This window comes from Myotis myotis, unplaced genomic scaffold (genome assembly GCF_014108235.1).
Source record: "Myotis myotis isolate mMyoMyo1 unplaced genomic scaffold, mMyoMyo1.p scaffold_m19_p_5, whole genome shotgun sequence".
NCBI classification, from domain to species: domain Eukaryota; kingdom Metazoa; phylum Chordata; class Mammalia; order Chiroptera; family Vespertilionidae; genus Myotis; species Myotis myotis.
The window spans coordinates 42,997,877-43,020,175 of record NW_023416357.1 but is presented as its reverse complement, the minus strand read 5'-3'; the positions used below and the strand labels follow the sequence as shown (position 1 = coordinate 43,020,175).

Sequence of the window (22,299 nt, the reverse complement as noted above, 5' to 3'; positions counted from 1 at the left end):
CACCCATTTTTGATAAAAGCTCTCAGCAAGGTGGGAGTAGAAGGATCATACCTCAACATAATAAAAGCCATATATGACAGGCCCACAGCCAACATCATACTCAATGGACAAAAACTAACACCATTTCCCCTAAGAACAGGAACAAGACAGGGATGCCCCCTCTCACCACTCCTGTTCAACATAGTACTGGAAGTGTTAGCCATTGCAATTCGGCAAGAAGAAGAAATAAAAGGCATCCAAATTGGAAAAGAGGAAGTAAAACTGTCCTTATTTGCAGACGACATGATATTATACATACAAAACCCTAGAGACTCCATCAAAAAGCTACTGGACTTAATACATGAATTTGGCAATGTAGCAGGATACAAAATTAACCCCAAGAAATCCGAGGCATTTCTATACACCAATAGTGAACTTTCAGAAAGAGAGATTATAAAAACAATCCCGTTTACCATCGCACCAAAAAAATTAAGCTACCTAGGAATAAACTTAACTAACGAGGTAAAAGACCTCTACTCAGAAAACTACAGGACGTTGAAAAAAGATATAGAGGAAGACATAAACAGATGGAAGAACATACCGTGTTCATGGATTGGTAGAATCAACATCATTAAAATGTCCATACTACCCAAAGCAATCTATAAATTCAACGCACTACCCATTAAAATACCAATGGCATACTTCAGAGATCTAGAACGAACTCTCCAAAAATTCATCTGGAATAAAAAAAGACCTCGAATAGCTGCAGCAATCCTGAAAAAGACCAAAGTAGGGGGGATCTCAATACCAGATATCAAGATGTATTACAAAGCCACTGTTCTCAAAACTGCCTGGTACTGGCACAAGAATAGGCATATAGATCAATGGAATAGAATAGAGAGCCCAGAAATCGGCCCAAACCAATATGCTCAATTAATATTTGACAATGGAGGCAAGAACATACAATGGAGCCAAGATAGTCTCTTCAATAAATGGTGCTGGGAAAATTGGACAGATATATGCAAGAAAATGAAACTAGACCACCAACTTACACCATACACAAAAATAAACTCAAAATGGATAAAGGACTTAAATGTACGACAGGAAACTATAAAAATTCTAGAAGAATCCAAAGGCAACAAAATCTCAGACATATGCCGAAGCAATTTCTTCACTGATACAGCTCCTAGGGCACTTGAAACTAAAGAGAAAATGAACAAATGGGACTACATCAAAATAAAAAGCTTCTGCACAGCAAAAGAAACCATCAACAAAACAACGAGAAAACCCACTGTGTGGGAAAACATATTTGCCAATGTCATATCCGATAAGGGCCTAATCTCCAAAATTTATAGGGAACTCATACAACTTAACAAAAGGAAGATAAACAATCCAATCAAAAAATGGGCAAAGGACCTAAATAGACACCTTTCAAAAGAGGACATTCAGAAAGCCAAGAGACATATGAAAACATGCTCAAAGTCACTAATCATCCGAGAGATGCAAATCAAAACAACAATGAGGTACCATCTCACACCTGTCAGACTGGCTATCATCAACAAATCAACAAACGACAAGTGCTGGAGAGGATGTGGAGAAAAAGGAACACTTGTGCACTGCTGGTGGGAATGCAGACTGGTGCAGCCACTATGGAAGACAGTATGGAGTTTCCTCAAAAAACTACAAATGGAACTCCCATTTGACCCTGTGATCCCACTTCTAGGAATATATCCCAAGAAACCAGAAACACCAATCAGAAAGGATATATGCACCCCTATGTTCATAGCAGCACAATTCACCATAGCTAAGATCTGGAAACAGCCTAAGTGCCCATCAGTAGATGAATGGATTAGAAAACTGTGGTACATCTACACGATGGAATACTATGCTGCTCTAAAAAGGAAGGAACTCTTACCATTTGCAACGTCATGGATGGAACTGGAGAGCATTATGCTAAGTGAAATAAGCCAGTCAATGAAGGAAAAATACCACATGATCTCACTCATTCATGGATAATAGAGACCATTATAAACTTTTGAACAATAATAGATACAGAGGCAGAGCTGCCTCAAACAGATTGTCAAACTGCAGCAGGAAGGCTGGGGAGGGTTGCGGGGCAGGAGGTAGGGGGGTAAGAGATCAACTAAAGGACTTGTATGCATGCATAGAAGCATAACCAGTAGACATAAGACATTGGGGGATAGGGGAGGCTAGGGGACTGTCTAGGGCAGGGGGATAAAATGGACACATATGTAATACCCTTTGTAATACTTTAAGCAATAAAAAAAAAAATAAACAAACAAACAAAAAAATCAATAAAATATATATTTTTTTAAAAAGAATGATTAGAAGTTACAATGTTTTGTGTGGCAATAAAGTTTTGAAAAGCATATCAAAGGGGCAAGCATCTTACACAGTACTAGTACAATAAATCAAAGTTTCTATCATCTATGAATTAAAGCATTACATATTGAACCTGATTTGAGAGTAAGAAATGGTAGATAGCAACTTTGTAAAAAAAAAAAAAAAAAGTGACATTTTGCCCTAGTTGGTTTAGCTCAGTGGGCAGAGCATCAGCCCGTGGACTGAAGAGTCCTGGGTTCGATTCTGGTCAAGGGCATGTACCTCGATTGCAGGCTCAGTCCCTGGCTCTAGTCAGGGCTGTGCAGGAGGTAACCAATTGATGTGTCTCTCTCACATCTATGTTTCTCTCTCTGTGTCTCTTCCCTACCCTTCCATTGTCTCTAAAATCCAATGGAAAGCCTGGCTGGTGTGGCTCAGTGGTTGAACATCGACCTCTGAACCAGGAGGTCATGATTTGATTCCCGGTCAAGGCACATGACTGGGTTGTGGGCTCAGTCCCAAGTAGAGGGTGTATGGGAGGCAGCCGATCAGTGATTCTCACTCATCATTGGTGTTTCTACCTCTCTCCCTCTCCTTCTCTGAAATCAATCATAATATATATTTTAAAAATCAATGAAAAAAATATCCTCTGGTGAGTATTAACAAAAAAAAGTGGCATTTTATTCTCTAATTTTACCTCAGTCATATGCAGCCTCTGAGAGTTATACTGCTTTGGTTCCATTTCTGTGCATTTGGGGGCGAGGGATGAATTGCTAATTATCTTTGTAAGAACATTCTAGAAACTTCTTTTTCTTTTTAATACTGCTGCCTTCTCTTTTAAAACTCCAGCACACTTGTGAAGAAGGGAAGTATTATTTCTTTTTAAACTGATGGATAAATTGAGGTATAGAGATTTCACATAGGACTTAGCAAATTATAAAATGAAAATAAGAACCTAATGTCACCAAGATAGTCTCATTGCTCTTATATTTTTAATAGTTGAAGAAATTACAATTTTTAAACAGCTATCCAATCCAAGGATGTTTATAAAGCAGCATGGACTCTTTCCTAATACATGAAGGGTAGCCCTGGTTATTCTAATGGTCTTGCATCTTCCGGCTTGGGCTCTCATAAGAGCATAGATATTATCAGGTAAACACATATTTATCCATCTAGGAAACCTGGATAGAGTTTGGAGAATTTCTTTTTTGTTTTTCTCTAAATTATCCTTTTTTTAAACTACCAAAGTAACACATGCTTGTTGCTCTTCAGGCTTGACTATTGGAGGCATCTAGGTGGATTCAGTTTAGGGTAGAATGGAGAGGGCCTAGACACCAATCCCTTCTCACCCCCTCCCTATTGGCTGGCACGTTTCTTAGCGGTACAGATGGATCAGCAAAAAGAAAACAACTCTGGAACTCTGAGAGCAGGACTCTGGGCTTTGGATACTTATTGACCAGTGATCTAAGAATAAACTTAAATAGCAAAGTCCCCATAGCTGAAGCGTCCCATAGCAGTGGTTTTCAAACTATGGGCCAAAACCTGTAAATGGATCATGAAATCAATTTGAAGGATCTTGACCAGCATGTTTTATTAATAAAATAAGATGGAAAGAAATAGGACACAAAATACCAGAATAGACCACACATTTTATTTCAGTGGTTGTATGGTATGTGCCTTACTGGGTCATTATATGAAATTGTATTTCTTGCTAAGGGTCATGTTCGCAGGAGCTTGGAAGTCACTTCCCTATATCACTTTATCTGTCCCAATCTGGTCACGGAGCCATTTATGACAGTTCATGTCTAATCCTGCTCACTAGCCTGCAAGCTTCTTGAAGTGGGGATTAATGTCAGAATTACTCTTCCTTGGCCACAGCGATTTCCTTAATGCCTTCTACACAGTGGGTTCTTAGTAAACTTGCTTAAGATTTGCTTCGTTCGTACTTATTTTGCTTCTAAGGAAACTTCTAAAACATACTTTTAAAATTGTCAAGTGCTGTCTGTAATTCTATTTTGTTCAGCTCATACCAATTTTATGTATAGGCTGGCGTTAATAGGAGCATTGTACTTTAACCATCTTTTCCTTATTTCTAAGAACTGTGGCCCAAACATAGAAGAATTCACAAAATTGGGTTCCACTGAGGCGACTACGCAGATTTGTATTTCTGTTTTTCAAAGAGCTCTCTCAGCTGCTGCTCAGTCGTGGCTTCTTTCTGCTGCATCAGCATGGAGGTTCCTTTGGTTACTCCCCAGGCATCCGGCTTTGACATGGAAGGGTTGTACGGCCTGCCTGAGGCTATCCGAAGGTTCTCCCAGTATTCCTTCCTGGCCCTGGGTGAACAAAACACATATTAGAGTCCTCCCTGAAGTAGAATACCTCCACGGCACCCTCTTTGCACTCTTGAGACTCTATATCCATTAAAACACACGCATTAATTTGCACTCAGACTTTTCTCCCCTCAGAATCTATATGTCTAAAATTATTTTGAATTTCCTCTTTTAACATATGCACAGGGATCAAAAGCTAAGAATCAAAATAGGGACATTTTCTCTCCGACCTACCCTACCTCCCCAATCATTTCCTCATGACCAGCTGAGCCCCCATTTGCTGCTCTTCTCACACCGGCATCGCTTCTACACTCTCACTCCGTGGACCTGCCTCCTTCTTCTTTCTCCATTGTCTCCTCTAGCTCAGGCCTCATCACGTCTGGTATTCTAGCAAAGGCTTCCTCACAGGTTTCCGTTTTAAGGCTATTAAAACTTGCTAACTTGCAAATCTTGTCCTGGACCACTTGCCACCCTCCAGGCTCCTCACTGCCATTGGGATGAGGTCATACTTAGCTTATGAGCATGAGTAAAAGGCTGCCCCCTCTTCCTGCCTTGTATCTCCTACCAAATTCTGTCTCTGATACTCTCAAACTTATAGTTTTTCAATATGCCATTCTTTTTCCACCTGAGTGCATTTCTGTAGGCTGTTTCCCTAACCCAGTGGTCGGCAAACTGCGGCTCGTGAGCCACATGCGGTTCTTTGGCCCCTTGAGTGTGGCTCTTCCTAAGCCTTAGGAGTACCCTAATTAAGTTAATAACAGTGTACCTACCTATATAGTTTAAGTTTAAAAAATTTGGCTCTCAAAAGAAATTTCAATCGTTGTACTGTTGATATTTGGCTCTGTTGACTAATGAGTTTGCCGACCACTGCCCTAACCCTTCAAAATTTAGCTTGGGCAGCAGCTCTCTTAAATATCCTTCATTAGCCCTTCTCTGCCTTTTGCCCCCAAGGGCCATTAGTGCATAGCTGTGCTCAATTAATGTCAGCTGAACAGAGCAGACCTGCTCCCTCTGCTTGGGGTGCTCACCCTCCACCCCCTTCTCTAGCTCATCCCTTCTGCTAAAATATCTTTCTTTTAAGGCAAACATAGTACTTCTCTTCATTGTTATTTTTTTCCATGCTTCTATTATTAAAGCGGTTACCACAGTATAATACATTGGTTTTCTTATCCATTCCACAGTCTTTCATTCTCCCTTCCCTTCCCTTCCGTTCCCTTCCGTTCCCTTCCGTTCCCTTCCGTTCCCTTCCCTTCCCTTCCCTTCCCTTCCCTTCCCTTCCCTTCCCTTCCCTTCCCTTTTCTTTCTACCACAGCTGTTCATTTCTCTACTCCTAGTGCTCTGCACACTGCCTGACATAAAATCTGTTTATTATTCATCTTCTCATCTTATTATTCATCTTCTGGACTGTAAGCTTTGAGGGCAAATACTTTTTCTACCTTATTCATCACTCTACTCCAAGCTCTGAGAATTGTGCTTGGCATAGAGCAGGCACTTAATAAGTATTTGTTATACTTAAGTCTTAAAGAATCCATGTTAGGGCCCACCACATGGATGGTGCTTTCCTAGAGCATGAAATCATACTTCACTGCAACTGACATTACTCACATTCTATATTCCTAAAGCCTTCTCTAGAAATTGCTCCATCAAGATGTTTTATAGACATCTCTGTGAGATAATTTACGGAGAATAACTGACTCTTTATCATCACACATCAAATTAGTTATACTCTTTATGATGACCTCACTTGGACATATTCATAATTAATCTACATGAGTTTGGTTTGGCAGATATAGTTTAAAGGTTCTTACCTGGCTCTAATCCAGGGTTTGGTGTGCATGTCCAAACCACTTCCCCAGCTGCCATGTTTTTCTGAAGCTGGTGGCAAAAAGCCCCTTTCTGGGGCCAGCTCCTCTGCAATCGCCCTGATGTGGTAGGGCTCGAATCCACAGCACCCGCCGATGAACCTGACCCCCAGGTTGTAGGCCTCTCTGGCGTATTTTTGAATGTCCCACCTGGTTGCGACTCTGGGCTCCAGTCCTGCAATAAATGACATTATGACCAAATTCTTTCTTAAAAAATAGTTTAAATGAACAACGATAATAAGTATGTAATCTTCAATAAATGAGTTAAACAAGTGGTTAATATTTAATTCTTAACTTTTCAAAACTGTTAGCTACTTTGTGTCTCTCTCTATATATATCCAGTTTTAAATGTTGTGGTAGTCAGCTTTCAAGATGAACCCTGTCCTTTGATATTCTCATCCTTGCATAGTCTCTGCCTTGTGCTCTTGGAACCCTTACCCTAGGGAAAGCCAGATGCCATGTTGTGAGAACACACAAACATCGCCGTGGAAAGACCCAGGCGCTGAGGAACTCAGGCCTCCGGTAAAGACAGCAAGAAACTGACACAGGCTCCTAAGAGTCAACTAGAGTGCTTAGAAGTAGATCCCCCAGGTCCCATCAGGCCTTTAGATGACTATAGCTCTGGCCAATGTCTGGACCCCAACCTCTTAAAAGACTCTGAGCAAAAACCACCCAACTAAGCTGTTCCTGAATTCATAATGCACAGGAACTATGAGATTGTAGATACAAAGTTTTACAGTAATTGGTTATACAGCAATAAGTAACACAAATGTCTTGCCATTCTTCTTCCATGGTTGTCCTAGAGTGATTATTTTATAATATCTTACTTCTCTGAGGGTCCCTATAGGATACAGAATATGGTATAAAGACCTTAGAATGGAACAGGAGGTTGGCCATGCTCAGGCCATGCTGATATCTCTGGGGTTGATTTTCAAGGTAGACTCACCCCCACTCCCAAAACACACTAATTTATCCTTCTGCCTAGACTACAAGAGTGCCCTCAATTCACTGCTTGGTCTCTTCATTCAAATTTTTCATAGAGTAACCCAGTGATATCTTTCCTGCATCCCCAAACCCTGGAGTAGGAGTATCTGAGCAACATTCAAAATAGGAGGAAAGGATCTTGGAGGTTACCTGGTTCTAACTGTCTTATTTTTCTGATGAGAAAATTAAGATCTAGAGCAGTGGTTCTCAACCTTCCAGTTCCTCATGTTGTGGTGACCCCCCATTTCATTGTTACAAATTGAACATAATTAAAGCATAGTGATTAATCACAAAACAATATGTAATTATATATGTGTTTTCCGATGGTCTTAGGCGACCCCTGTGAAAGTGTCGTTCGACCCCCAAAGGGGTCGCAACCCGCAGGTTGAGAACCACTGATCTAGAGGCACTAAGGAATTTTGCTAAGGTTACACAACTTAGCAACAGAGCTGGAACCAGAATGAAAATCTTTGCTGATCCCACCTATCATCTTTGTTTGCTGATACCTTCTTTTCCTTTTATGACTATCTAATATCAAGGGATTTGTGGCTGCAGGAAGAAAAGCTGGGAGCTAGAGTTGAGGAGATAGGCATACATTTCTTTACTATGATACAGCTCTATGAGCTATAGATTTATTTGGAATGTGTTAAACATAAAGACATCAGAGACAGTGTATAGAATGTCTGTCTTACCAAAGGGGAATTCTGGAAGATCAATAAATCCCTGTTTGCCACAGTCAGGAGTGTGGTAGGCCAAGGGCTGACTCATCAGGTGGGCTTTCAACCCGGCAGCCTGCAGGCCTTCTTTCATGAGCTTCACTGTTTGCAAACTAATTGTGGGGTCAAAATGGCAGTTCACACCAACGATGGAAGCTCCTGCAAGTGGGAAGAACATTTTAGCTTTAGGGATTCACCAGAATACCAGGAGGCCCAACTCTCCTCTCTTAATCAGGTGAATTTGGAAGTATAGCATTTGATCCCTGCTCTCTGCAAATCTATCTTACCTTTGTGCAAGAATGATTGCTAACAGGCAGCAAGCACTTTCTGTGAAAAGTGCTTTGAAGAGTCTGGTATAATTGAAGTGTCATTTATGCACACTTGGCTGTCCATCTTTTTTTTTTTTTTTAATCATTATTAGAGTTTTTCTTAACTTCAAATTTTAGTAGTCAAATTTTCAATTTTTGACATTAATATTGCAAGCACAATAATTTTTTTTAGCACTCCCAGCTGCTAGATTGCACCCGTGGTTACCATACCACTATCTGAGGAATAAATCAATGTTCCCTTTCATCAGGCCAATGTAGTGATATCACTAATCCAGAGTCCAGGAGCAGCAGAGCTGATGCCACAAGCTGTGGTATCCAGTGTTCAGTGGCAGGTACCTCAGGGGTCCTCACTGGCCTGGGTCTGCAGTTTGCTCTTTATTCTTATTCTATCGGCCGCCCTCATGGCCATTCCTTTGAATCAGCTTTTGAAGGGGCACCTGTGACCTCAATCTTACCAAATCCAGTAATCACTTCTCTGTTCTCATTTACTCTACCTCTCAGCGGCATTCGGTCTATTGGATCCCCGCCTCTTTCATCAACACTCCCCTTCTCTTAACATAATGTTCAATAATAGTTCTCCCCTTCTGAGAACTTCCCACACTCCCTAAGTGTTGCTCCTATTGCCCTGGCTGCTTTTTGGGGGTGTTACGTGCCCACTCCTCTCCAAGGCTGGACTGTTCAACCCTGAGTGACCCAGGATCCCATCTTCTGCTCTTCACCTACACCTTCTTTTCAGCACCAGAGCCTTCAATACCATCTATATCTAGAACTCCCCTAAATTTCTCTCTCTAACCTGACCTTTCCATCAGGTTCTAGATTTGTATATTCAAAAGCTTACTTAATATCTTCACTTGGATCTTGACTACCTCTCTTCCTCTTTTTTTTTTTTTTTCCTTTTGGATGATGTGCTGCCAGAATTTTTCTTTCCTTGCCTGACTTTATTATGCTAATTAATTAATCATATGTTGGCTATTTATTGGATGTCTATTAGGTAAAAGGGTCCTTGTAAGGGATTCTAGAGAAATATAAACATAGGACATAGTCCCTGACACCAAGAATTTTATAACTTAGCACAGGGCTTTCAGGCTTGCTCCATGAAAATAAGTTCTGTGATCCATTAAGTTAGATAGTAGCTGTTCACTATATCCCCTTCTTGGACATTGCCAATATGCCTGAACATACAAAAGGCTCTGAGAAGTTCTGTAGTAAAGAGACCTGCTTAACTTGGTTTAACACAGCATTTTCTAAATGTATTTGACTACATGACCCTATAACACCCCATAGATTAGAAAATGTTGACTAAGGATATTCCAAATGAGGGGTATAAATAGAAATGTTATAGTTCCCAAGAAGATGGAGTGATACATGGGGTAGGGATGATTATTTTAGGGTACATGGAGGTAGAATTTGAACTAACATTGGAAGATAGACTTATTAGGTGGATATCAGATAGATTTATTAGACAGATATTTATTCAGGACCTATTGTGTAATAGGCACTATGATAGGCAGAGAGACAATGCTGAGACAAGAGAGTGTCTGCCCTCTTAAATTTTGCAGTCTAGTGAGAGAGTCAGACATTAAAGCGATAAACAAATGAGATAAGTGGGAAGTGCTACAAAGGATATAAATAAGGTACAGTGATTTCAAACACTGTGACCACCTACTCTGAACAGAATGATGAGACTCAAGCCAGGAATCCTTGCTAGTTAACAAGGGTGATGATTAAGGCCTCCTCTGATCTTTCTGAAATAAGTTAATCCCCCCCCCCATTTTTATACCTATCAAAAATTAGTATTATAAAACTTTATTCCTAAATAATTGTTATTGTCAATGACAAGTATGAAGTGACTTCCATGAAATATCAGGAGCTGGATAAAAATCAGAAATTAAAGAAATAGCCAAAGTCTTTTTGCAGAGTGAGTTGGCTCTTCCACTGACACTGAGCTATTCCTTGGGTTTAAAATGAGGCAGATTTTAAAACAATCGGCATTTTCCCGAATTGAAATGAAATCTGATATTAGGAATGAAAATTATGTAAGATAAATGAGGTGGTCAATATTTCATATCAAAGGATTTTTAAAATTTATTATGTCAGTTACAAAAAAAAAAGCAAAGCATAATTTACAAGAGTGGAAAAACTGGCAAAGAGGGCAGCTGCTCTAACAGTTATTAATGTTTAAAGACCTCAACTGGAGATAAGTTTAAAATAAACAAATTTTCTGAATGCTCCTTTTGAGTTGCCTAAATTCTTTCCCGTTCCTAGTTGTTAAACCTTCAGCATAGGCCTACTTGCTCCTTCTTTCAAAAGACTGGTGTGTGTGTGTGTGTGTGTGTGTGTGTGTGTGTGTATCTTTTTTTATTTTTTATTTTTTTACATTTTTCTCTTTAAGACTCAACAGTATATCAATAGTCCTAAAAAAAGTAAATTAATGGTTTTTCCTGTTAATACATTAGTATATAGTGATCCATAGATGGCCCTGCATTTGTATGTTATTTTAAAAGTCTCACTAATTGCAAACTGATCACAATCCATCCCCACCTGCTTTGACCAGGCGCACTGCACACTCGCCGGGGGTCACGCCGTGCAGGTCTCCCTCGGGGCCGATGCACATGGTCGCTGCCACTGGCTTTCCAGAGGCTTTCAAGGCTTCAACCGCCCACACGGCCTCTTCAACGTGTTCAAAATACTGAAACACAACAAGTACTTTTCATCTTGTTTCTCCAGAACAATTTGAAAATGCATTCTATTGCTCAATAATTAAATTAGATGAGTGATTTTCAAACTCTGAGTTTGAAATGTTTTGAATATTGAGAATTTGAAATTGAGAACTATTAGCATTTTTAAAAACAGAATAGAATGGTGATTTCTCACTGTGAATTGCAGGGAAAAGGTTTGAAAAACACTACATTAGATTAACTGAATAAAATTTAGTAAAAGCCCTAAATTGGAAAAAGATTTCAAAACTAAATATTACTATTACTAGTCATGACTAGCACCTAATCTCACATGGTCCTCATGAAAGCAGAAGGCAGAGAAAATAGACTAAGTGCCCTTGTCTCATCTTTGATCATGTCTTTGTTTACCTCTGCAATCAAGAAGTCCACATTCTTCTTCATGAAGACCTCTAACTGCTGCTGAAATACTTTTTTAACTTCGGTTTCACTCTTGCAGCTGAGGTACGAAGGTGTCTGACTCACGCCTCCTGCCACCAAAGCGTCTCCCTCATCAGCCACTTGCCGGGCGATGTCACAAGCTGCTTCATTGACTTTCTGCCCCTAAAATGGTGAGTATATGATACATCTACATTTTTATGTGAAACTGAAACAAAATTATTATTCAGATGTCCCCATCTCAGTTGTATGCTATAATAGTGATTTGATTCCAGAGAATGACAGTGATGGAATGGTTCAATGCATTACCAAGCTGAGCAATTTGCAATGACAGTAACATCAAAAATAGTGTTGAAAACAAAATAAATCTAATGGTGGTATCTAGGACATCACATTATACCAAAAATCTATGAGGGTAAAAGTCTTTACATAAAAAGATCTGGTATCTTCCAGTGCCAAAGTTGCACTTAGAAGAATAGTGGTGATAATGATGATCATTTGTCTTTAAGACAAATAAAAATAAAATTCAATTAAAGTGACTACAGAATTCATGTCTTTTTTTTATGTTTTCAATTAACAGATAAATGTAACACAAGTAAGGTCTTTTCTAATTACTTAGACATTAAAAATGAACACATCCTCAAGAAACCCCAGTGCTGTAGGTCACAGAGACCCATGGAATTTTGAAAATGTCTTTTCATTGTAGAGATGAAGAAATTGCCCCCTTGATAGGGTAGGTAGAGGCCTTACCCAGCATCACACAGTTCACTGTAGCTGAGTCAGGAAGATTCCAGGTTCACTGACCTCTTGTACCTATGACTTTTCCCCTACTATACCACATTAAAAAAAACCGACAATGGAAGAATTTATAAGGATACCCACGTAGGAGCCTGAAAGAATCATTAATCATTAAATATCTTTCTGCCACTTTGGGAGACTCCAGATCAAACCCAAGTATTATTCACACATATCTCATTATTGTATTATTTAAAATAAGACAAAACTCTGCAGAGGCTCAACGTTTTTCTCTGTCAGAACTTTGCTGATGACGTGTGTCTTCTGCACTCTTTTGAGAATGCCGTGTATGGTTTACTCACGGATATTTTCTCTGCCACATAGTTCCCCCTGTTCTCCAGCTTGTCTTCACTCGCATAAAAGGTGAAGGTCTGCATGACATTGGATCCAGCTCTGAGGAATTCTCGGTGAAGCTGGCGAACTGGGAGATTCAATAAGAAAGGCACTAATTGCTATCAGTTTATTAACCCAAGTTCTAGGATAAATATGAAAACATCCCCTAAAATTCCTGGTTGCTTGGCATTCATGCCTCCCGTGGGATAATTGAGAGGTGGATCTGGGGTCTCTTGCCAGGAAGAAGAGATTTCTACCATGGAGTGGGGAGAAGAAAAGAGGGAGGTCCCAGAGAGGGGGAATCATTTCAGCATTTTTGCCAGGTGAGGAGGTACGGAAGGGCATTCTCTACAGAAGGTACAGCCTGAGCAAAGACAAGGATATGGAAACAAGCATGGCCTTTGGGGGAACAGCAGGTATTCTGAGCCGCTGGAGTTGAGGATGTGTTGGAGAAGTGGCGGTAGATGCAGTTGGAAAGGTAGACTGGCAGACGGTATGAATGGCATAGCACATCATCCCAAGGAGTCTAGGCTCCAGACCACAAGTGTTGCCCACAGTTTGTAAGCAATGGAGTGATGTGGTTAGCTCAGCGTTTCTGAAAAATGAGTGGGATAAGAACTGGAGCAAGGTTCAAACATGTCCATAATGAATGCCAAAAAGCAAAGCTTTCCCAGGTTAGAGGAAACATGATAGAAATTGTTTCCATGTAACAAAGTGTATTCAAGTTAAGGAATTATATATCCTTTGCTCTAAAATAGTGATCCTAACCCCTGGTAGCCCACTAGATACCCTGTAAACTTTTAAAAAGTTATGAATATGAGGGTAATCCCACAGATACTCTGATTTAATTGGTTTGGGACCAGGCACAGATTTTTTTTTTTTTTAAATGTTTCCCAACTAATTCTTATTTTTAGCCTTGTTGAGAACCACCATTCCTAGAGAGTGGGGAAGATGCTCATTTTATAAAATGGTAGACTTAGCTGGTATTTGCATTGTCAGGGGACTTAACTGGGCAAAGTAAGAAATCAGCAATCCAGTACCAGCCCCTGACATTTATTTTGAAATTCCAGAGGCCTATAAAATCCGAAGGTCTGGAAGCGACTATCCTGGGAGCCAGGAAGTTAGTAGGACACTGGAGTTCTTAGCCCTCAGGGACTAAGACCGGAGATGAGTCTGGCATCTTTGCATTCCAGGTGCCTACTAGACCAGAGAACATAGGAAGCTCAGTGGTTTTTTTTTTTTTTTAAAAAAAATGAACAAATAAGTGAGGCAAAAAAAGCTTTTGAATTTCAGAAAATGGGTTTCTAAGCTTGAAGCCAAATCTTTGTTTTTAAATCATGGAAACTTTAGTTCTCAGTGGGAATTTAAAAGGATGCCTAAATTAAGGGGTTTGTACTTATTTTAATTAGCAACAGAACCAAGTCCCCATGTATGAATCAGATGAGCTGTTGCGGCTGGAGCAGGGGTGCAGAGCCTGTAGACCAGGTGCCTATACACTAGAGCCACACGGCTTATAAACAGGAAGCCCACCCAGGTTGTCCTTGGGTGTATTCCAGAGGCTCTGCAAAAAAATCCTGGAATGGTATGCAAATTGTTTGTGTAGCTGTGCATTCACAGTGCAGAGGGCCCACACACTTTTATCAGATTTTTCCAGAGGGCAGTGACCCAGCTCCTTATTCTTAGTTGATTTGATTGTCCCACCATGCTTCTTAAAATTGAAGTGCTTTTCAAAACGTACCCACACAGAGACTCACTGGGGGTCAATTTTTATGAATCAAGATGCCCCAAGCCCCTCCAGACCCAGCAAACCCCAATTCCTTGCTGAATTCAATGCTGATTCCACTGGGTACAAGAACTACAACTTCTGACATGAACTTCAATAGGAGAATTAGTCTGGTAATTTTGGGGTATCCTTTCAATTTCTGTTTTCTATTTTCTGTTTTCTATCATCATAAGACTCCTGCGTCTTCCTTCTCTAACAAATAATAGGGTGTGACTGGTCTCTAGGACAAGGACACAACCTGTACTAATTAATTATATTCATGCTATGGTTTTAAACTCTTTGTTACATTAGTTTTACCTTAGCATCATAGAAGCTAAATGTTACCCAGTCTCTTGACTAAGTTGCTGAGTGGGTATCCTTACAAATTCTTACATCCTCACCATTTTTTAATGTGGCACTGTGTGTAGGGGGAAAGAGCATAGGCACAAGAGGTCAGTGAACTGGAATCTTCCTGACACAGCTACAGTGAACTGTGTGATGTTGGGCAAGCTCTTTACCTACCCCATCAAGGCAGTAATTTCTTCATCTCTACAAGGCAAAGGGAGTTTCAAAACTCCATGAGTCTGTGTGCCCTACAGGACTGGGGTTTCTTGAGGACAAATGTCCATTTTTAATGTCTAAATAATTAGAAAAGACCTTTCTTGTGATACATTTATCTGTTAATTGAGAAAATACAGAAAGACATGAATTCTGTAGTCACTTTAGTTAAATTGTATTCTTTTTAACCATAAAGGCAAATCATCATCACTATTTGCTAGGTAGTCTTCTATGCGCCTCACAGGACATCAGATGTATTTAGCGTTTTGGGGAAATTAAAGGTGTTTAAAGAATTCATGCTCTGAAAGAGAGCGGTGGTCAGTTTTCATGCTATTTTATGTAAATGAATGTGTGTACTTGCAGGTGCTTTTCTAAATTAAGCTGGGTGAAAGCTAGAATTGAGGTAGACCCTGAAAAACTTCCCAGAAAATTGGACTACACCGGAAATATTTTTGTAGGACTGGTACCTGGGCTTCACTTTTTAGTGCTGGAAACGGCAAGGAAGGGAAAGTTATGCTATAGGTCTATAATCCCTTATCCAAGGCATTCTGGGACTAAATACACCTTGGAATTCAGAATTTTGGGGAATTTTGGAAAGCGATTACAGTATATATGCTATATATTATCTAACACTCTCATTAGCTCCCCCCCCCCATCAAACACATTAATACTTATTTTACACCAAAATATATGAGTAACCACACTAAAGGGAATACTGTTATAAATATCCTCACATTAGTTTAGGTCACATTTTGCCCCCAAATGATCTTGCTGCAAATTTATTATCCCACTGAAGAAATACTGCAAAATTTTATTTGACCTTTTAGAGTTTGCTGTGGAATCCCAAAGACTTGCATTCCTCAAGTAAATTTACAAGGGTAATATCTAACTATGCTCTATGCATATATAACTGGGAGATATTACCTATGTACATATAAACTCCCTCAGGTTCCATCCCACCTCCCTCCTAGCCATAAAAGAATTGTGGTCAAAAAAGTAAGTGAGAATAGGTGTATGGGTACAGGTGCAGGATAGAGAGATAGTCAAATTTAAATAGGGTGGGCTAGTATAAAATGCAGTTAACTAGCTGGCATCTATACAGTGGAGGAGGGCCTATCTGCAAGGCCATGACTGATATTGTACCATGTACCATTTAACTTAAAGTGGTTAAGGAGAGAAGGTGGACACATGCAGGAGAATGGGTAAGAAGCACTAAAGTGGGAGGGAAGAAGGACTGAGGGTTTTGAGGAGATTGGGGAGTGGCAGTGTTAGAGTGAGCAGAAAAGATAGGAGGTGGTGGTCAAAGAGTGAGTGCTAGTAATTGAGATTTCAGAGATGGACAGACAGCTATTGATGATGGCAAGGTCTAGGAGTGGACTGCTGAGGGGGTGGGTGGAGGAAGAGTTCAGTTGGAGATGAGGAGGAGACCAAGGCACTAGCGGAAAGAGTGCTGCACTGAAGTCACCTAGAGAGGTGAGGGAGAGAGGGGCAGAGGAAGGCAGAGAGCCAGGTACTAGACTTACCTACAGTGAGGGTCAGGACCAAGTGGTAAACACAGGTGACAATAACAAAGAGGTCTGTTTTGCTTATCCAACACGTGGATCCATACTTACATATGTAGCACAGTGCCCAGCAGGCATTAATAAATATTTGGAAAATGTGGCATGAATGTATCTGTTTGATGGTATGCACCTAGACTTGAGTCAATATAGTGCTCTTTTATGAAAAGTTCGAATAGAGCAAGGGTGGGAACCTTTTTTCTGACAAGGGCCATTTGGATATTTACAGCATACAAAATTATCAACTTAAAAGTTAGCCTGCTATATTTGGTCAAACACTTAATTAACTCACCCCTAATGCCTTGGAAGGGCCAGACCAAATGATTTTGCAGGCCTTATATGGCCCGTGGGCTGGACGTTCCCACCCCTGAAATAGAGCAAGGCACCAACCTGCTTCTGGGTGCTCCACAGCAGCTTCCGGGGTCCAGGGGCCTGCCTTCACATAGCCCCTCTTCTCCAGTGAAAAGACAAACCCTCCATCTCCAATCACAACCTCTCCAGAGTTTAAACGTTCGAGGATGCCCTGAAATTACAGATGAGGGGGGAGAAAGGAGCTACTTGAGTTTTTTAGACAATTTTCTATCTTTAACTTATAGACAATTTATCTTTAACTTTTGCTATCATATTCTTGAGAAATGTTATTTCTATAGAATTCTAAGAAAGTACAATGTATAGTTTATAAATTCATGGTACTATCTATAAGGCAAACAGCCAACATGCTCATATAATGAAAATTTGTGTATGTATGTGTCGGGGAGGGGGTGGTCTTTCAGGACACATTAAAGAGTTTTGAAGAATGTGGGAAGATGTTATGTTTGAAGAAATACCTGAAGAAGGAGTAAATGAACAGGTTTTGTTCTAAATCCTCAAATGAAAACTTAAGCACACATTCTTAAAATGATGAAGGCTAGTCTTTCTTCTTCTATAGATAAACTAAGGAGATGATTAAAACTGACAAAGTTGAAGTGGCATATAATACTAGTAAGGCATTTTGAAGACTGAAAAGTCAGAAGACGCTTGATAAAGACAGAAGGAAAGGATACAACCTCAAAGGTGGTCAAATCCCTTAAAGTCTTCTATCTTTGGTGTTAATACTCAGTTTCTGCAACAGCAGCTATGTTGTGCTGTCCAAGAGGTTATGAGTGTGCGTGTTGAACTCTACAAGTGTGACATGATAAGGACAGGAGAAAGACAAGTAAAAGTATTTGTAAACTGATTTCCAGCCCAATCTCCATACTATTCCAATCATTTACAGTACTGTGCAATAATTACCCAGACATTATTGTTTAATAGATATATTTTGAACTGAATATTTTTCTTTATTTTTTTAAATATATTTTTATTGATTTCAGAAAAGGGAGAAGGAGAAAGTGATAGAAACATCAATGATGAGATAGAATCATCTATCGGCTGCCTCCTGAACACCTTCTATTGAGGATTGAGCCCACAACCTGGGCATGTGCTCTGACCGAAATTGAACTGTGCCCTCTTGGTTCATAGGTCAACACTCAACCACTGAGCTACACCAGCTGGGCTGACCTGAATATTTTTAAAGGGCTTTGTAAATTAGAAAGTAATTTTCTAGTGTAACCATTTCTTTTTAATTTAAAGGAATCATAGACTTTAACAATAAAAAATACCTGCAGTCAATTTGGTCATTTTCCCAGACTTTATAAATGAAGCATTAAGGCCCAGAATCTAAAAATTTACACAAAGTCTGCCAGGTGGGGAGTATAGGGCCTCCTGATTCTTATTCATAGGTGGTATCTAGATTCTATTTTAAATAGGAGAGACAGCCTGAAAAGACTATGAAAGGAATAACTTGGAATGTACCTACCTATTGTGTTCCATTTATTACCAATAACAGTGGGTAAAACAAATGCTGATGTAATAACAAGGGTTACATAAATTTGGTGTAGCCATTCATAAGATTTTGCATCCACCTTCTTGGAGCCTCCCTCATTTTAATCCTCTTTCCCTCCACTGCCCTTTCCAGTGCCATCTGGTCAGCTAGTGCTCAGAGAGAAGACACAGCTAACATTTTCACTTTAAAGCAATAAAATAGAAGGGTCATGCTATATGTTCCCTAATATCCCTTCCAGCTAGAAAAATTTTCAAGCATAAAAATCCATGAGATAACAAAACCACTACAACAATACAGAATTGATCACATGTAATTTTGAAATCCAAATAAGTCATGAGTACCTAAATGCCACATCTTAGCACAACTTTATGAAATACACACACACACACATTGTTAGTCAGTGCAATTATATAAAAACACAAACAAAAATCAAATAAATGAGATATGACTTGCTACTAACTTTCATTTGATTGAAATAATTCATGATATTTCTGTTCAGTCACTTAGCAACTTTCATTGAACATGTGTGTGTTTTCAAACTCTAGTACCACAAACATTTAAATACAAAGCATAGCTAAGAATTTAATATTTGCTGGTGGAGTGGTTAGTGGTGTTTCCATTACCATATTGTTCATAAATTGGTTGAACAATTACATCTGGAAAAACAATGTCTTAGATTCTAATGCATTTGTTAATTACCTGAACTTCAGACATTTTTGTTCCAAAGCTAAACAGCTTTTTTTTAAAAAGTGGAATGTGCTATGAAAAAAATTCTCAAGATATGGACATTTTAATGACATTGATTCTACCAATCCATGAACATGGTACATTCTTCTATATGGTTTATATCTTCTTTTATCTCTTTTTTCAACATTCTGGAGTTTTTCAAGTACAGGTCTTTTACCTCCTTGGTTAAGTTTATTCCTAGGTATCTTAAATTTTTTGTTGCAATGGTAAATGGGATTTTTTTTTCATTTCTCTTCTGAGAGTTCATTATTGGTGTATAAAAATGCCATCAATTTCTGGGTGTTAATTTTGTACACTGCTACATTGCCGAATTCATTTATTAAACCGAGTAGTTTTTTTGGTGGAGTGTTTAGGGTTTTCTATGTACAATATTATGTCATTTGTGAAATATGACAGTTTTATTTCCTCCTTTCCAATTTGGATACCTTTTATTTCTTCTTCTTGTCTGACCGCTGTGGCTAGGACTTCCAGTACTATGTTGAATAAGAGTGGTGAAAGCAGATATCTCTGTCTTGTTCTTATTCTTAGGGGAAATGTTTTTAGTTTTTGCCCATTGAGTATGATGTTGGCTGTAGGTTTGTCATATATGACTTTTACCATTTGCAACAGCATGGATGGACCTAGAGCAGGGGTGGGCAAACTTTTTGACTCGAGGGCCACAATGGGTTCTTAAACTGGACCGGAGGGCCGGAACAAAAGCATGGATGGAGTGTTTGTGTGAACTAATATAAATTCAAAGTAAACATCATTACATAAAAGGATATGGTCTTTTTTTTTTTTTTTTTTTAGTTTTATTCATTTCACACGGGCCGGATCCAGCCCGCGGGCCGTAGTTTGCCCACGGCTGACCTAGAGAGTATTATGCTAAGCAAAATAAGCCCATCAGAGAAGATAAGTGTTACATGATCTCACTCGAATGTGGAATCTAATGAACAAAATAAAGTGAAGAACAAAATAGATCCAGAGACATAGAAGCATAGAACAGACTGAGGAACTTCAGAGGGAAGGTAGGGGTGGGGGAGGAGAGATTAACCAGGGAAATTATATGCATAGTCATGGATATAGACAAAAGAGTGGTGAAGGCCTGGGAGGGGTGGGTGCAGGGAGGAGGGGGTCAATGGGAAATAAAACAAAGGGAACATTTGTAATACTTTCAACAATAAAGATACATTTTAAAAATTTATAAAATTCTCACGATATTGTTTTGTGAAAAAGTCTTACAAAACAGTATCTGTAATATCAGACCATTTTTGTATATAAGTACATATTTGCCTAGACAACAAGCTAGCAGAATATACACTAAAATGTAGCAGATGGTGTTCATAAGTCTTTTCCAAGCTGTTTACAATGAACATATGTTAGCTTTGTAACTTACATTATAATTTTAAACTCAAAAGTATAGGCATATTATTGTCTATGTTTTAACACTGGCATATGCATGGAAATAAGGTCACCAAAGAAACTTTTTTTCCGTTTTATGTCTATCTTTTGCTTATATAATCCTTTAAAATGTTTCATTTTCTGAGTTTGCAGTTGGTTAGAATCTATGGCTATGAGAATGGAGCCAAACCAAAAAAACATTTTTTAAATCTCTGTAGGAATCATTCTTTCCAGTATATATCAACTATTCATTTAGTAGATTTATGGATTGGCAAAGATTCTCAACCCAATTGAACTGGTGATAGCCTCTAATCATTTGCCTCTCAACATCTTCTTCAGCATCTATTAATGCTGCATGGCATTTAAAAATTTTAAGCGAGTTAGCCTTTTTCTTTTGTGGAGGTCTTTTTAATTTGGGGGGATGGCTGGCAATGAGAGGATGAGAGATGGACCTGACCTCATGGTCCTCACAGCTAAGCAGGTACAGTTGGCCTGGCCGGGTCTGCCTATTCACAATCCCCTGGGGGCCTCTGCCCCTCCCCCTCCCCGCCCTCCAGCCTCTGGCCGAGTGCTTTGACAACTAAAGATCAAATATATTCCCTCTCCCTGTATCCTTTTCTTCCCATACGCCCAGCCATAGTCTTGAGGTCAGTCTCCATCCATCTTCCACCAAACTAGAGGATGGCCGACAGCCTGAACCAGAACACTGGTCCAACAAGGGAAGATATGTGCTTGTTATTAATCAGGTGCTGGAGATGCTGTTTTAAAAATCTTAATAACAGCCCTTCCACAGTATCTTACGACCTCTGTGCCCATTTTTGAGGCCCTCCTGGTGCACTTTGTCTTCATCGCTGAAACCAAACTGTAGGAGAAAACGTACCATTGTCCAACCAAGCTACAAATATGACCCTGAAGGAGGGAGGTACCCGGAGACCCCACGGTGGGGAGGCGCATGCTGGAAACTGCCAGAGCCCGAGCCCGCGCCAGCCTGTGGGGCTGGTCCAGGGTGCAGAGGGGCGCACATGCAGCGTGGGTGGCAGCGTCTGCGGCTGCGGGAGGGCACACACATTGGAACCCGGGGAGAGAAGTCCCGCCTGTGAGTCTGGAGCTGCCCTTCTGGGAGAGTGCATGCAGGACTCAGGAAATGTTGGGAGTCTCAGAGCTCTGGGGGCGCCCTCGAGTGGGGAGTCAAGAGATCTAGGCAGTGTCGTGGACGTGGGCAGGAATGAGGGGCTCAGAGGCTCCCTGGGTCTTGCAGGAGACGTTCTGGGAACACCTTCTCACAGCCGGGCGCGAGGACGCCTCTGCACTCCCGAGGGTGGGAGATTCGGATTTGGTGGAGCGCCACCGGGACTCTTGACTGGGACGGAGAGCGCCATGGGTTCCCCAAGACTCACCTTTTTGGCCTTTTTGCCCCCAATGGGTGCCATCTTCGTGGTGTCCGGACTGAAACTCGGCTTGGATGTGGACCTACGAGGCCTGTGTGTCCCCCTGCGAAGCCCGGAGCTGCCCCGAGGCTGCAGCCGGGCTCTTTATACTCGCTGCTCCAGTGTGGGAAGGTTTCCCCAGCCTCCTCGCGGTCCAACTGCCGGCCTCGGGCGGGGAACACGCCCACCAGCCTTTTATTGAGGCCTGCCTGCTGCTT

The 22,299-nt window shown here is 40.3% G+C and overlaps 1 protein-coding gene across 1 annotated transcript; it reads right to left on the bottom strand.

Annotated features, from left to right (window-relative positions):
- Window positions 1–3,894: 3,894 nt before the first annotated feature.
- BHMT (betaine--homocysteine S-methyltransferase) lies at window positions 3,895–22,260 on the bottom strand. The gene is made up of 8 exons (XM_036310230.1): window positions 22,052–22,260; window positions 17,054–17,186; window positions 12,754–12,872; window positions 11,630–11,821; window positions 11,085–11,232; window positions 8,191–8,373; window positions 6,461–6,689; window positions 3,895–4,655 (listed from the first exon to the last, which is right to left on the bottom strand). The coding sequence occupies exons 1-8, from the start codon at window positions 22,082–22,084 to the stop codon at window positions 4,472–4,474; spliced, it is 1,221 nt and encodes a 406-aa protein (XP_036166123.1). The 5' UTR covers window positions 22,085–22,260; the 3' UTR covers window positions 3,895–4,471.
- Between the last annotated feature and the right edge of the window lie 39 nt (window positions 22,261–22,299).